Source organism: Neoarthrinium moseri, assembly GCF_022829205.1.
Source record: "Neoarthrinium moseri strain CBS 164.80 chromosome Unknown scaffold7_Wmoseri_CBS_16480, whole genome shotgun sequence".
Taxonomy (NCBI): domain Eukaryota; kingdom Fungi; phylum Ascomycota; class Sordariomycetes; order Amphisphaeriales; family Apiosporaceae; genus Neoarthrinium; species Neoarthrinium moseri.
The window spans coordinates 168,437-185,200 of record NW_026055121.1 but is presented as its reverse complement, the minus strand read 5'-3'; the positions used below and the strand labels follow the sequence as shown (position 1 = coordinate 185,200).

Sequence of the window (16,764 nt, the reverse complement as noted above, 5' to 3'; positions counted from 1 at the left end):
ACAATCGGACCTTACCACGCGAAGGGGTCTCTCCTCTCACGACTTATAAGCCATCCACACTCGACCGCCCAGTCGTGCAATGACATTCCATACAATGTCTTGCTAAGAATACGAGAAACCCTCATGGAGGCTTCAGCATCCGTCTCGAGTAGTGCTGACATTGGATTGGTGGCACGGGCCAGACACCACACACGCAGCAGCCCTGAAGGTGTTGGCTGGGATGGATGATCCTGGCCCTGGGGCCCTGGGGCCCTTTTGCCAGCGGGTTTGTGACGCGGGAAGCGAGATCGACCCCAACGCCCGGGCCAAAGGCCAAAGGCCAAAGAAAAGCTTGGGACAAAAGTATTGTCTAGCGCACTGGTTAGCGGGCACTCTATCGAGATCCAACGGCCTAGATTCCGGACGTCGCAAGCCTAATCCTGTGTAATTCCATCACCTCACGCAAGCAAGCAGGCAGCCAGGCAAAGCAACTCATTGCCGTTGGCGCGAACCCGCTTTCCCTTTGTTCGAACCTGTTCTATATTTGTCGACGGTGTCCCGGCTGTAGCAGAGAGCTCTCTTCGGATGACGGCCGCGCGACCGACTTCAGACGACGGGAGGCGTCGCGCAACCGTGCTCTGAGCCTGCACGCACGCACGCACCGAAGCCGCGACATTCTGGGTCCCGCGAGCCACCGTCCCAGCACGAACGCGCCTCAGGCGCCCCGAGAAGATCCGTGTATCGTTGCTGTAGCTCACCGCGCCCGCCCGGCGGAAGGGCTGCCAGCCTCCGGCATGCTGTCGCATCTTCGCTTCCATCGCCGGGACCGGTCGAATCCCACCTCGCCCATACCCGAGAGCAGCCCCTGGGACAGCGCTACGCTGCAGCCGAAACAGCTGGTCCCGGACGACGGTGCTGTGCCGGCTCCTGCTATCGAACCGCGGATATCGAATGGACCGCCGCAGACAGGCCACGGCCACGGCCACGGGCATGGGCATGGATATGGGCAGTCGTCGCAGGCGCCTCAGCAACCGCAGCAACCGCCTCCTCCTCCGCCCTCTTCGAGCCAAGCCGCACCTAGCCTGCCCCCGATCGCCCGTGTCACTTCATCCGAGTCGCAAGGCTCTCTTAACTTGGGGGATTTAGAAGCCAGACAGCGTGAGGAGCAGAGGCCGGCGCAGAGAACACCATATACCGAAGAAACTGGGTTTCTTGGAGGGTTGGCACTGCAGAATTACCGTCGGGAGCAGCAGGAGTCCCTGCGACCTGGTCCGTCCGAGAAGGCCAGCAGCTACGGGAGGACCGGGGCGTCGGCAGTCACGAGCCCTACGGACAGGGCGGGCCCATCGTTCGTTTCGCCTACGGACCTCCATCCCCCAGGCGTTACCGGAAAGCGACCGCCGGGTGCAAGACTGGCAACCGATTCACAGGTGCCAATACTCCAGAGCGTAGCTCAAGAACCAGCCAGGGACAAGAGGGGCCTACCCTTCCTCAAGAACCCCATATCCACCCTTCTACTGAGAAGGAAAACGAGCCAGAACGTACTTCCGGACTTATCGTTGCCAATTCGACCTGGCCGTGAGGAACCATCTTACCAGCCCATCAGGGGCACAAGGGTTCACGATTTCAGTGCACCTCGGCCTAGGAGAATCGTTTCGAGTGGAGATGTAGCTTCCCTGGGGGTCGATAAACCACTTCCGGATGCACACCCACCTCCGATCCAGGAAAACGAATCACCTCCACAGCCAGCACCACCGGTGCCTCCAAAAGATGCTCGCGTCCAGTCCATCCGGACGTCGTCCTCGACCCACTCACGGGCTGCTTCAGCTGATGCCGCCTCTAGTTCGACACAGGGCTCTCACCATGAATTATCTAGTTTCAGCTTCAAAAGGGGTAACGACAGCACGAGAAGACAAAGCTCCATCCCATCGTCAATATCTACACTTTCCAGGAATCCTTCCGGCGTCTCAAACGCAGATGTCCTTTCGTCTGTTCCTAGGCACATGAAAAGCACATCCTCTAGATTCAGCTTTGATATGATCGGCGCGGCGAAGGCAGAGAAGGCGCTTGAAGAGAAACACCGGCAGAGGCAACAAGAGAGGAAGGTGGAGAGCAGTAACGACCGCGACTCACGATATGACGACTTTGATGAGGATGCTTTCGATTATGATGCAATGGACTATGATGACGGTTTCGAAGAAGCCATTCCGGGTGTCAACGTCGATTACGTCGACGATGATTATCCCGCGCCCGAAGACCCTGAAATCACCACGATGGATCCGGATGACGACCAGGAGAATTTTGCAGGCTTTGTGTTCCAGCGATCAAACCCGGTCTCGTCTATGACCAGCCCGCTCAGCGCCGGTTTGTTACCCACGCCTAGGGATGCAGATGGCAACGTAATCGGTTTCGCCATGACGAAAGAGTCTCCAGACACCCAGCGACTGTCCTCAGCCTCCTTAGAACCACCACCACATCTACAAGAAGAAGAAGAAGAAGAAGAACCACTGCTTGAGGGCAAGCAACCGGTCGAAACGCTACTTCATGAGAGCCCCACAGGCCTTGGGATTCAGGGGTTAGACGCCGCCATTGCGGCGCAAGGTCAAGTGTCGGTTCAGGAGCAGACCTCAATACCCCAAGCTCCTCCGAGGCATCTAGATAAGGACGACGAACTGTACTTTGGAGGTCTAGGGCACGAATTCGAAGGAGAAGGAGACGGCAGTGCGATAGACGAGGCCCTTTTTGACCTTGATGACACAGATCAATACGGCAGGCCAATTCCAGGCATGTTTGCGAACGCATTAGCGCAACGGATGAACCCTCAGGATACCGAGAAACGAGCCTCTGACGATTTGACCTCGAGATTCTCGGCCCAGTCTGGCGGATCCCAGTCGACTGCTCATACGTCTTTGAGTGCAGGGTTACATCAGAAGCTCTCTGCACTCGAAGCCCACGAGGAAGAGGCAGCGTCGCCGGATGAACCGCAGGCGCCTGTACCACAACTCCCAACCCCGGAGCAAGAACATATGGCTGCCTACCAAGCTGCTCTGGCAGCTGCTGCTCATAAAGCGGCTGCTTCAGGAAAGTTCAGGAGAGACTCATCTCCGCCTCCGCCGGCTGACGTGACCATCACCTCACCTACCACGAGCGGATCTGAGGAGTCGAACCAACACCTCGATGATACCCTCGCTGATTACGACTACGATGATGGCTTTGGTAACGGGTTGGACGACTACGAGTTGGACGACGATGCCATCATTGCTGAGGCGAACGCAAGTGCCTTGGCAAGCGATGATGATGGTTGGTATGGCCAAGAGTTCGGTTTCTACTCGGCACCCTTGCCTATACACCGTAGCTCGAATCCCGATGGGGATGAGAGTGGCTTCTACGGTGGCTTCTTTGGGCCCAGCGGGGTGACACGGTCCAAGTCAGGGCACTTGGTCTCCAGAGAACCCAACCTTACCCCGATTACGGAACGATCCGAGTACTCCAATCGTAACTCGATTATGAGCCTTCAGATGCCCAACAGTGCCAACAGGGACACGGCACTACAGAGTCCAGGTCTAGCTCAGCTCGTCATGATGGCGGATGACGATAACATGTCACTCTCAGCTTTGATGCGTCTCCGATCAAAAGCCTGGGGTGGCTCTCAGGCTTCCCTAGTCAGCTCACGTGAAGGATCGCCTGGTGATAGAAATGGCGCCTCGAGTCCAATGGGCCAGGACCTACGGGATGCACCTGGCCCTGGTTCGACACATGGCCGTAAGAACTCGGCCTTTTCTATCTGGAGCCAGGAATCTGGGGCTGGAAGCAGTTCTGGGAGCCCGACTCTTACTATGGCCACCGCCGGCCTATCGAATAATGTTATTCCACCCTTGAATGGAACGTCTAATTCCAACCCCAACTTGGCTCCATCACCTCTGGCCGCGCCCCTATATTCGCCGCCGCCGCCGCCGCCGCCCCAACAGACAGCGGCCTTCCCCCCGGTGATCGAAGACGAAGAGGCTGACACAGACGCTGCGAGCACGGCAAGTCCGACTGTACTCTCTCCTTTGAACGCAGAGCCCGCAAGCCCTACAGTGGGCGTGCCTTCCCAACGTCGACCCGGCATGGGCCACCGTCACAGAGGCAGCGCCGATAGCATATCCTACACGAAAGAGCAAGACAGCGGAGAGACACGCTGGGTCCTAGAACGAAGGCGTACCGCTGAGTCTGGGGAGGTCGAGATATTAGGACGCGAAGTGGTTGAGGGGGGCAGAATCTAGTGATACTGCCTTGAAAATTCAACGGGTCCATATCTCGTTTGTGACGATATCTGGCTATCTTGATCATTGGGCTGCGGGTTTAGATTAGGTTAAGGCTTTCGGCGTACACAAAAGCAGGTCTACTTAGGTCCAGGTCACCGTCACCAGATGGCATATTTGTATTTATCTACCTGGACACGAACATAGATGAGTAATAACCCGCGCCACGACGTGACGCGCTTAATGAGATATGGGGATGAATGAAGACGAGATTGGAGATTATATATTACACCATCCCGTACAACTTTGTTTCCATGTCATGGGTGGTTCAGTGAAATTGTCCCTTGTGTAGACGGGCGAAACCCAAACGTACCAAACCACTCGCCGGCCGTATGTGGCTGTCTCCGTGACGGCCTCGTTGTTTATTGAATACAGATCTGCTCTTTCGACTGGGCCTAGCAGCTCGGCCAACTTAAAAGCAGCGGACTGGAGAGACACCACCACAGTGACAATTTGGAAACAACCCAACCTATGTTGACCTAGAACAAGGAGCGAATTCGGCTAGGAAACCTATGAATACAATGTTCGACCGTTCTACACATCCAGTGCAAACATATCTCATCACCAGCTGCTATCGATGCTAACTCCGCAGTGCTAATGGCCACACAGAAAATCGCCGTTATTCAGCTACCTTAGCCAGTGAGGAGGGCCACTTGTTCCTCGGCTCATGGACATAACCAACGGGAAAAACAGTTATCCTCTTTGACTTTGACGATGTACAAAACACACTAGTGTCATGTCATCCACATTCCATATCTTCGTCCCCCTGTCCTCCAGCCACCGGAAGTTGACTGCCGTCGCTCTGTCACCTGTCACATAAGAGCCCATGCTCATAACCAATGCCATTATCATGACCATCATAATGTAACCTGAACAGTACCAATCGGCCCACACAAACCCACACGTGACTAGACTAAGCTGCGGTTGGCGATTTGTGCTCGTACGACGAGGGTGTCATAGATATTGGGCAGAAGTCCGCTCTCATACTAGCTTTGGCCCTCGCTCTCCGATAAAACAAAGCGTACATACCTAGCGCAGTCGTCATATCTGAGCGTTAGCATTACCGTATCTTCCCGTTTACTTTTGCATGACTCAACTTGCCATCGCCGCTACGACGGCTCGTAGCGTTGTGACCGATGGGCTCGTGCTCGCCATCGTTTGATACGGCACTTGAGAAACAAGCACTATCGTTGCGCAGGCAGATCATAACACTATACGGCGGGCCTTATCAAGGAATACCCGGTTGCTCTTCTGTTTTGCATTTATGTTGTGCAGCATGGTGATCATGCCAGAGCTGGAACTGTCAGGGTCAGAAATGGTTTGACACTTCTTGATACCAAGACGGGACTTCGCCATTTTGTTCTCTTCGCATAAAATAACCCTGGCAACGGCACTCCGGAGTAGAGAGAAGCATTGATCAAAATCGTCATTCAAACAAGTGTGAACATTTTTGTTTTTCGAATCTGTCGTGCAGCCTCCATGGCGGCATTCCAGCACGGCAATGCGAATCAACCGAATCCACACGCACTCTTCCAAGTCAAACGTTTCGACTGTTTGCAAACAAAGTCATCACGAAGCATAACGAACTGCTGCACATATCACAGGAAAAATGGCCCGAAGCCTCAAATCATTAATGCTATAGCTCTGGTCGCCTTACCGAGGCCCCCTCCATCGGCCCCGCTGTCTAGAGACACGCCTTTCACCCCCACAGCTCTCCACTCGAGGCTATAGTGGACTAGGACCAGCTGTCTTGTAATCCCTGTGGGCCCCCAGACTATAGTGTAGGAATTCTATACGCTTGATACCTGGCAAGTGGCAGGGACCGGGCTGCCACACTTTTGAAAGGTGCTGTGTTGGTACGTAAAAAGTCTTGTTATAGCATCGCCCCCCACATTGCTTCCGATTACACGAGCGAGAGCCGTAAGCCACCAAATCCAGAATGAACCGTGTTGTCGGATATCGCACCCCTTCATTCAAGGGTCGCAATTCCATCAGAGAATGTTCACCAGATCATCACTTGAATCGCCTATTGCGACGGAGTACCCGCCAGGCTGAGACTGGTGGCGAAGTCTTGTAAATGCAGTATTGCATAACATCAGTCACCATGGGCCTAGGTTCATGATATGATAACCGTCAAGGTTCATCTTTCCCCGGTCGACCACCTGTTGCGAGCCCAAGTGACCAATCTCATCAACTGCTCAACAAGGAGGCAGGGACAGGGCGGGTTTTTGTCTCCGTTGGTGCACAGACGGTGAAGGGTCTCTGGTGAAACCCTTGGGTGATGCGGCGTGCATGCTGTGACAGCCCCGGCAGGCACGCAGTGGCGAAACTCGCAGAGAGCAAAGCCTCTGCAACTCGAAAGTCTAAGAGAGTGCCGAGGTTCGTCTAATTCATCAGGTCACCGCCTTGCGCCCAGAGACGTGGATCTTGCCATGGGCTGATCTGGACGACGGAAAAAGAAACCATTACTCGAGGCGGCCTTTGAATAGCGGGAATCCTGGTCCTGCATTAAAACTTTATGTTCATGACAGAGATAATGTGGCACCACTTCCGTCAGTGTGTCAGGTTGTACGTTCTAGAAAGTTGCGGCGAAAAGCCGCAGAAACTACGGAAGTTATCCAAACTACCTCTCGGCGTGGGACGAGCTAAGGCGCCCACGGTAGGACTTGACGATCTCTTTCAACACCAACACCAACACCACGGGTCACTAAAACTTAATGTTTCAATTAAGAGCGCTATGATGCGATAGTAGGATCTGTTATGGCAGCTCGCTTCGTGGAATCGCGTGGTCAAGTTCCGTAGCCGCCCGCCGGGAAGCTGCAGACGCGGAGTTTTCGAGCCGCCCTCCTTGTCATGACGGAATCCTCAGAAACGAAAAGATGATTCTGTTACGCACACCGAGAAGGCCAAGCGTGTGACGGGACATACAGCTTGAGGACCGTCTCGCCACATTCATGCCTAAGCATGCACAGCCGAGGTGACGATACTGCATACGGTGCCTACCTAATTCACCGGCGACAGGCCCCATGCAGTTGGATGGAATGCATGTAGCATCTTAGCAAAGCCTTATAGGCCTCAATTACTATACGATTGCCCTCCGATAGGTATAACTCTATGCCGACGTTGCACTTAGATGCGCGCGGCGTAATGCTGCTCTGTATTTGTTCGCAGGTGCGGAGTGTTTATACAATAGTACGTGACTGTGTATCGGATAGTTCCTTGTGACCGTTTCAAGCTGCCATAGTGACCAAGACCAAAAGCTGTTGGCCCGTGGTCCGTCCCGTTTGACTTGAGGCTCATGATTGCCATTGTGATACCCGGAGGGCGGTTTCGCCGCTTATTTACCTGATTTGCGGTGCAGAACGATGTACGCACGTGGCATTGCGGGTGAGGCTTGAAACGTCAACCGTCTGATGTGCGCGATTGGAGTAAATTCTCGAGCTCTGCTCTTTTAAAACGTCTGCTGCCCCGACACACCGAGGCGCTATCCGGTGATGACTTGCTTTTTTGTCTCCGACCGATTTCCTAAATTCGCAGTTATTCCAATGCTCTAGATTTACTTTTGATCGCCCGCAAAGTCTTGGTGAGAGCAGGGGCTGCATTGTACGAAGCGAGTCAGATCACAACTGAATGTCCTCCCGATGATGAAGCATGCACTGTGTATCTATCTGTATCGTTTACTATGAATAGCATGCGCCGTTGCCTACGTGGAATCCCCAGGGTATGTACCAGCTAGAGAGAATATATTGTTGGAGTGAATTTCTGGGGTAAGATGCCTATCCTACTCTCTGCTTTGATATTCGGCTTTCACATGGCAAGGCAACGCGGCCAGTGAGGAGAAATGTGACCTTTCCGGAAGTTCGTACTGGGGATGTGACCCTAAATAGAACTGGGAAGCTTAGGTCTGTATGCCATGATGCACTGCCCTGGGTTTCCACCAGTAGTATCTTCTACCATAGTCTGTCAACGAACTTTATCAGATTCGATAGTTCATCACAACCGATCGGAGACACTTCCCTAATGTGGTTGCGCGGGGTTGAAGACATCCAGAAGCCCTTCACGATGGCCGCGTACACGTGGATGTTGACACTGGGCCTCGGCGTGCGCACGCCAGAAGAGTCCGTTTTTGGAGGCAGATGACTTCAACTAGACTCCGAGCCCCGGGTCTTTCGCGGTAGCTGCGTGCGATTTCCTTTTCGGAATGCCACGTGCTGGCGACGGTTGGGGAACGCCATGATGACAATCTCAACGGCCCCTGGCGGGCAAGTCCCCGCTAGATAAGCGAGCCGGGATGGCGCATGAAGACTCTATTGTGGTATGGTGAGCGCGGGCCAATAATGAAGATCACTGCGAGCATGACCTCTCGCTTCGCCCAATTCTTGGAAGATCATCGTGGTGGACTGGCAAGCTTCGCCCACACCAAGCCTCTGTCGGGTTACATTATTCTTAGACGTTTATGGAAGTCGCCCACCAAATAGGCTGGGGAGTGTTACCGATAGGTGATAGCTGCCGGCCCCATTGAAAGTTTCCGCAGGTTCAGCTCCATCAATGTGCAAGGTGATGTGCGCAAACAGGGACTGCGCCGAAATGACATCGTGATGGGACCCAAGGTCTGCAGCGTTTAAATAGGAAGCCGGCCTCGAAGGTCGTCAACGAGAGAGTGTTGCGCTTCACCGGCTCTTCGTCGCAACCAGTGCATCTGTAACCCTAGATCCATCGCCATGAAGTCTTCCGCTGTAAACGTCGTCCTGTCCACGGCGCTGGTGGGCAAATCGCTGGCTGCGACCAGCGGTGATTTCAATGCCTTGGCTATGAATGTCGCCGGGCTGCCAGCCATTTTCAACGGCAACGAAGTCCCCGGCGACAAGGCAACGAACGCCCGCACTATCGGCTCGAAGTTCGCCGAGTATGGGTATGATATCATACACGTTCAAGAAGTAGGCAGACCCCGAGTTTCAAAATTCTAGCCTCAGTTAGGATCCGGCAAGGGGCGATCTCAATGAAACAAAAAGAGATACTAACTTGGGTTTCCCGCCCAAACAGGACTTCAATTACCATGCGAACATCTACGAGACCGACAACCACAAGTACCGCACGGCAACCTCCGGTGGGGTACCCTTCGGCTCCGGTCTCAACACCTTGGCCAACTTCGACTGGATTGACTACACCCGGGTGAAATGGGACACGTGCTCCGATGCATCCTCGAACGATTGCTTGACACCGAAGGGCTTTACCTTTATGAGACTCAAGGTGGACGATGGTGTCTACGTAGACTGTTATAACCTGCACACTGATGCGGGTACTGAGGATGGCGATGAGACTGCTCGCAATTCCAACCTCGCCCAGGTCGCTAACTATATCGACACTTGGAGCACCGGAAATGCTGTTCTTGTCTTCGGCGACACCAACAGCCGATACACACGCACTGCCGACAACATCACAATCTATTCTTCCCAGAACGGCTTGACTGATGCCTGGCTTCAGCTGGTTCGCAACGGTGTGGTCCCGACGGAAGAAACGCTCTGCGACAACCCCAGTGCCACATCTTACTGCGAGACGGTCGACAAGCTCTTTTACAGGGGCAGTGCTCTCGTCAACCTGCAGGCGGCCAGCTTCGAGTATGCAAGCCCGAAGTTCCTTCAGTCCAACGGGAGCATTCTTTCGGATCACAACCCAATTCTGGTGAACTTCACTTGGTCCTCCGGGTCTTCCTTGCGCCAATCCAACTTCTTCGGAGGGCCACACGGCACATGGTTCAGTGATGTAACGACCCTCGGGGCCAAGACTGGTCGCAAGGCCGCCACACTGAGCTTTTCGGGCGCAAACCGTCTCGACAGCGTTGGCCTTACCCTCAGCGACGGCACGGCGCTCAAGCACGGAGGCACCGGCGGCACTGCAGCTACCCTCACACTCGGCAGCACCGAGTACTGGACGAGCGCGCAGCTGTGCCAGGGACAAAAGGACAGCCAGACCCGCATCTTTTACATCAAGGCGACGACCAGCGCGGGCAAGACTCTGGAATCTGGGACGTCGACATCGGACTGTACGACTTTCACAGCGCCCACCGGATGGCAGATTGTTGGGTACCTGGGCCAGGATGGAGACGAGATCGATCAACTTGCGTTTGTCTATGCCCCTCAGTAGGGCTGAAAGACGTGCACCATGATGCTGTATTCCGTAATGATAACACAATACACATGTATATATTGGACCTCTTAAGACTTGTGGATCAAATGTTATGCGTACTTATGTCTGTAGACAGGGCAGGTTCGGACCTTCTGGTAACCGGAGCTACTGCAACGCGCACGGCAGACGCTCAGGTGGCGATCAGGTCTGGCCGACATGGGTGCGACGAATGAGGCGAGGGAAGGGCTATATGCGAGCCCAAAAGGGGAAACTAAGTGAGACATGCAGGTCGTTGGAGAAGCGGCCAAGTCTCTAGCAAAGCTCTCCCGCTTCCCCGTCGACCGAGCTATGCAGGCAGCTACTGCACAATGCGGCACGACCAACCTGTTGGTAAACGTCAGCTCCTTCGCCCCTCTGGGGAATCGTAGACGAGTCTAATGCAGGGCAGCCTGTGTGATGTAGCTCGGGCAGACTACGTGAGAGCAGACACCAAAAGTACGAGTTGGTTGAACGGTCTAAGTTACTGTGTCCCCAACATCTCCCCCACGCCACGCCACGCCACCAGGCCGATACTGGACCGGGCTGAGACACCCAACGGGCGCATGTCATTCCATTTAGAGACGCACGTCATGTGCAAACCGTCTTGACCGTCATCTCGAAAGCGCACTCTAGCAACCAAATAGTCACACAGAGAAGCTCACCGACTCAGCGGCAACCCCTAGATCCGCCCTAGGATTGGGGGCTAGAATCTTGGTTCCCCTGGCGTCGATCGCATTCGCTATGCCACATTGGGATATGCCTATTCTGACTTCGGCGCTAAAAATAGGGGTCCATCTTTCTTAGCTTCTGGTCCGTCTAGAAGTCTTACTAGAGCTTCTTCCTACATTTACAGGGAGTTTGCTTCAATTCACCTTGGATCACCGGAATTCCGGGAGATCTACTGGTGACGAAGCTGCAGCACTGGTCTTTTTCAACGGATCGCGAATGCCTCAAGGGATGCGATCCACTTGAATGGAACACAAATACAAATGCTCATCTGCAATTCGTTACCACGGATTAGTCGTAACCCCACAAGCTAAATTGGGTCGCAGCGGGCTATACCCCGTAGCTTATTACTACTCGGAGGCTAAAATGATTTTGTTCGCAGTTGGCGGCTCACCTGAATTCACGATCGACGAGCCATTCGCGGCATTGTTCATTAGTACATCTTCGAAGCGGGCCAAGCTGTAGTTGATGGCCTACCTAGTAGACCACTCAGATAGAGTTGATTCTGGCCAGGCAGACTACTCGCCGCTCTACGGAGTAGCGGCGGGCGAAGCTTGGGAGCTGGTAGCTCAACAGCTCGGGTGTCTGTGCAATGGTGACTCTTGGGTTGACCCATGGTGGGGACGCAATTCAGATTGTGAGGACCTTCTGAGATGATTTGGGCAGGTTCGTTGGGCCACAGTTCAGATCGTTGACAAGTACAGCTGCTTTTTGGTCTTGATCAAGTTTATATCACTTCATGAGGCAGTCGGCATGTACAGTGTTGGTGAATTGAAGCAGGTCTTTCGGAAAGGCAAAGGGCTGGGTATAGAAGAATCTAGCCAAACGGTAAGTTATCTTTTTAAAGTTGGCGCCGGCAGCTTGGTAACTACTGCAGTCATAGCGTAATGGCAGTAGGAGGGAGACGGCGTACCAAATCGTGACGCGGCTCTACAGGGGTTTCTCGGATTGACAGGAAGACACCCAAGCACGCAAACTCGGAAAACATCTACGTACCTCAAGTCAGTGCCGGATGATCAGCATGGTAGCTCACGCTGGGTTTATCCCGGGAGACCAGAGAGACTAGGTCTACTCTGCTGCTGTACATGGACGTACGTATCTACTCGTCTACGGTAGGAACCTGCTCTAGAATGATGCCGACCCATCGGCAGGGTCCGGAACATGTGTGAGAGTTTTCCGGCTCGCATGTTTGCTCGATAATGAGATTATCGGTCCATGTTGTCGGGTTGTCAAAGATTCCCGGCACAAAGCTCCAATGCGTCCATCAGTCCAGAGGGGTGAGTTTATCTGTGAGAAAACTGCGCATCGTACCAGCCCAAGATCCAACAAACACTCCGTCGTCATGGCCCGGGAAAGCGCGCGCAAGCCGCGCAAGCGAGAGTGATCGTGTGTCAAGTTGGGGGTGCTCGAGATTTGAGGCCCACAGGGGAAGTGGGAGTCGGTGGCGTGGCCCTGGACCAACACCATTTACCAGAGTGTCGGGTCTGCACTCAAGCTCTGCTGTTGCGTACTTTGCGCGCTGCAGATAGACCAACCTGCAAGGAGCAAACGCCACGAAATGCTAGGTGACGCCATCGGGACTTCGTCGGATATCGCGTGCATTCACATCACCCGAGTTGAGATGAGGTTTGGACGAAGCTTGTTATTTCGGGCGACGTTTGCGCGACGTTCGAATGTCGAACTGCGGTCAGACGTGCACAGCAGCGTTGTGAAACTTGCCTGCGGTCATCGGCCACGTGAAACTCAACTTCTCGTCCCGACCCGGTGGCGCGCGGATGGAATTGAAAAGGACCAGTATTGTTATGTGGGCGTCGGATCACAATGCGTCAACGTTCCGGTGTGAGGAGCGTCGCGTTGCGTCACATGTGTGACAATCTGTAGGGCCGGGGACCTCGGGGACCGGGGGACTAGCTGTTGCCAACTTGAGTTGACTGACCGCGTCCTGAGATCGGAACCCGCTCCACAGTGTTGCAGGCTGTCAGTGTCAATCTTCAGATCCGTTGGGGCCTGGATTGTGTGCATCGTTCAACTGCAAAGGTTATCTCGACCGAATGACATGATGTGATCAGGCAGGGATCGCATCCAACTGCATGCTGTGGTCGGCTCTCGGTGCAGCTCGATACATTAGGCACCGGATCAGGAAATTGTTCAGACACTCACAATCATAAATCGCGCCCCACAGGATCAATCACCTAGCAAGCGCCTGTGACAATCAATACTCGAGATGCATCGCAGGCCAAGCCTTTTCGTCGGATGCTATTCGAGACATTGTACTGTCGCGGTGTGATGGCCAAAAGGAGATCTTCCGATGGACTTCTTGCCTTGCCCCAGCTTCAAACTGACAGATGTGTGGCACAGCTTAGTAAAATTCCTAGAAAAAAAATAGGTGGAGAAAAACAATTTGAGCGAGGGAACGCCGTAACTCTAAAGCTGTGGAAGCTCGAGTCATGATCTGACCCCAGGGTTTTTGAAGTCTTGGGTCCCGAGGTCCTTTGGGACTTTGGATACTGGGGAAAGCGAGTCTCGTGAAGGCACTGCGTGGCAGCCGCTGGTTGATCGAAGCCAATATGGCAAGTGTTTTCTCCATTGCGGTAAGTGTTCTGCGAGCATGCTATACTGTTGTCCAGAAAAGCAACCAGCTCTACTGGCTGTCGACAACGGTTTTCTGCAGTGAAGCTTGCACGTGTTGACGGTGCATAAGTCTTGTCAAGAAGCGAGCTGCACTGGACCTGTCACAAGATAATCCCTGCATCTCTTCAGGCCCGCTTAGAGTGCTGATTCTAGGCAAGTTAAGCTGATCCATGTCGCGATGCACTACGGTATTATCCGCGCGTGGAGAGCGCTGACACGATCTTCGTAATCAGGAAAAGATAGACATCAGGGCTTCGCGCCGTGGAGCTGATTGGCGGTTCTTGGCCAATGGAAACAGTGTAGCTGCAACTTGCTGTGACGAAAGGCACCTGATGGGTATATCGAATAGCGAGGTTGTGTCCTTGAAGCCCAATATTGCTGTTGTGTAAGATGAATGCGCTTGCAAGTGGTACTCGGCTACGGAAAACGGAATATTCTTCTTAATCGAAATGACAAAAGGCTTAGATTGCGAGAGGCATTCGACGGAGGGTGTGCGCACAGAACACCTCCGCAGCCCGACTGAGATTGTCCAAGTCAACGGTCAGCCTTCCGCGGAACCACAGCCGACGTAACATCGGCCAAAATAGTACCTGACGGTTCAAATCCTTGATCATACCCAAACTTCTGCAGAACCGTGGTTGGCATATCATGCTTACCAGCCATTGCTAGCAAATCTTTTCTCCTCAGGCTGTCTTTCGTCCAATCAGGCTGGTGCGGGAGCAGAGCCCAACGAAGCCGTGTTGATGGGACAGTTGGCATGCCGTTCTCCAATCGCATATCTACTTCTGCATAGCGGTCCGTTCACTATAACGGCTCGTTCGTTTCTGCCGCTGCGTGTGGACAACCTGGAACACCATCCGGGCATGCATCAACGACCGACGCTGGAAACCTGTTGCTGCCATCCGACAATATTGCTTATTCTCGTCATTTACCCCGAGGAGGTGTTCCCTCCAGCGCGCTTAACTCGTTGATCCCCGGTTTCTACTCTGCGGTTGAAAGGCCCTAATTACGGGCTGCGTTTGTAGATCAACGGGAAGATCACCCCGGCCACATGCGTTCCTGTTGCGGAAGCTCGACTCTTGTTGTATAAGTGGACAATGCTCAGTACCATAGTAGTGCATTGCGTCTGCCCATGGTCGAATTGCAGCACGGGGTTGAACCAGCAAAATGATGACCAATAAGTACATGACAGTGTCAGCCAACTACGTGAGCTTGCGCTCCATCTGCGTGTGCTTGGTCCGGCCCCAAGTCCCGACTCTGATGTAGAGTGTAGAGATGTGTGTTCCCTCGTATTGAGCTAATTCTGCCGGCACATGTCCGTGCCTGGCATACATAGTCTTTCCAGACCTGTACTGCGGAAAACCCAATATAGACTAGAGATGCCGTCCCATCTCCCGCGAGCCGCGAGGGCAGCTCGACACGGTCTGATCACCGTGTGGCGCAAGCGTTGTGGATGAAGCTGGCACCCGATGGACGATCTCAGCTGGCCACTCAGTCCCGCTAGACCTCTCGACTTACTGTGTGCTCACTGTCGGGTCACAAACGGCGGGCAAAAGGACGGGCAGACTGACGGACGTGCGACGTTCAAACTCTTGCATGCGTTTTGGAAGTCGTCAGGATCTACCGGTGGTGGTGGGGCAAGCCGGCAGGCAAAAAGGCCAACGAGGGAACATTGCGCTGCAATCACCCAGTCGGCAGCGTTCTCCCACGAGGCGAGAGACTACTATAGCAGAAGACGGGCAGACGAGCGGGAAGCTTTGACACTCGAGGACCCTGGGGCCTGGGGCATCGCCAGGCAAAAGAGCTCTCGGTTGTTCAGGTGCACAATGCGCGGTGCAAGCTCCTCGGTGTCGTCCAAGGCTAAGGCTCTCCCCTGCCCACCGCATTCAATGGAATGGTCGACCCCCTGCCATCTGCGGTCCAGGGTGGGCCCCGGTCCAAGACTCGAAGCTCTCCCTGGCCCCCTGTCCCCTTGCCCCCCTGCCCCCCCTGCCGTGCAGCCCCTGCCCCCTGCTTCTGTTCCGCTCCATGACTTGCGGAACCACAGTTGCATCTTTCGCAGTTCGTTCCCAGGGTCCTCGAGCTCGCTAATGGGCGTGCCGTTATGAATCGTGCGGCAGGTACGTGACCATGCAACGAGTCGTCCATAACGGGCCATTGTGTGCCGCTGTCGACGCACCCTGGACCAGTCCAAGGTTCCCGAGTTGGCGACGTTGCTGGCTGTGACGAGCCGGGGGTCGGGACTGTCTGTATTGGGGCGCCATGCAGCCGGTCCAGTACGTGCCTAGGTAGTCGATAGGGTAAAGTACCGTCCAAATAGTACTGCGGTACCTCCAGGGCTGTTCATTGCCCCGGGCAGCGCCCAATTCGCTGGGTGCGTGCCCCTAGCGCAGGTCGCTCCTCCCCCTCCCCCGATGTCGTCCAGACGGTGACCAGACCGACGTCCAGTTCCGCGCCATGCTCCTTCTGAGCGTGGGATGGGGTCGCAATATCGACGACGGTAATTAGAATAATTGCGTGCAGATGCGCACCTCACCTGGCGACGCTCGGTTTCCTGGTTCCATCTCGAGCTCTTCTGTGCCCTGCTTCTCACGTCTTGTCTTGTCTTGTCTTGTCTTGGGCGGGCAGCAGAATTCCAGACATTCTTTTCGTCCCCTACTTTGCGTCCGTTTTTGCGAAAGATCACTTCCCCCGTGTCCGGGAGAGTGTTAGAGAGTTAGAGTCCGTGTGTACGATACTTGCCCGGCCCCTTCACTGTCAATTCACTTGTGCTGCTCGTTGAGCCTCAAGAGCCACCTGCCCCCCCCTCCATCTGTCGTTGTAAGGTCAATTGCTCGGCGCATTCGACTTGGCCTGAGCAGCGTTGCAGTCATCGACCATCTCGAGGGCAAGCTATCTATCTGTCTGTCGATTTCCCGAGCTTTACACAACAGCAGAGACGGATCGACAGGACCGTGTC

The 16,764-nt window shown here is 54.3% G+C and overlaps 2 protein-coding genes across 2 annotated transcripts; both read left to right on the top strand.

Moving 5' to 3' along the window:
* Window positions 1-224: 224 nt before the first annotated feature.
* Window positions 225-4,244, top strand: JN550_002994 (uncharacterized protein; the record flags this gene model as incomplete). The annotated part of the gene is made up of 2 exons (XM_049314349.1): window positions 225-342; window positions 454-4,244. 2 exons carry the CDS (start codon window positions 225-227, stop codon window positions 4,242-4,244), a joined length of 3,909 nt encoding a protein of 1,302 aa, XP_049174829.1.
* Window positions 4,245-9,004: 4,760 nt separating this feature from the next.
* On the top strand, window positions 9,005-10,427 carry JN550_002993 (uncharacterized protein; the record flags this gene model as incomplete). The annotated part of the gene is made up of 2 exons (XM_049314348.1): window positions 9,005-9,220; window positions 9,327-10,427. 2 exons carry the CDS (start codon window positions 9,005-9,007, stop codon window positions 10,425-10,427), a joined length of 1,317 nt encoding a protein of 438 aa, XP_049174828.1.
* Window positions 10,428-16,764: the final 6,337 nt, after the last annotated feature.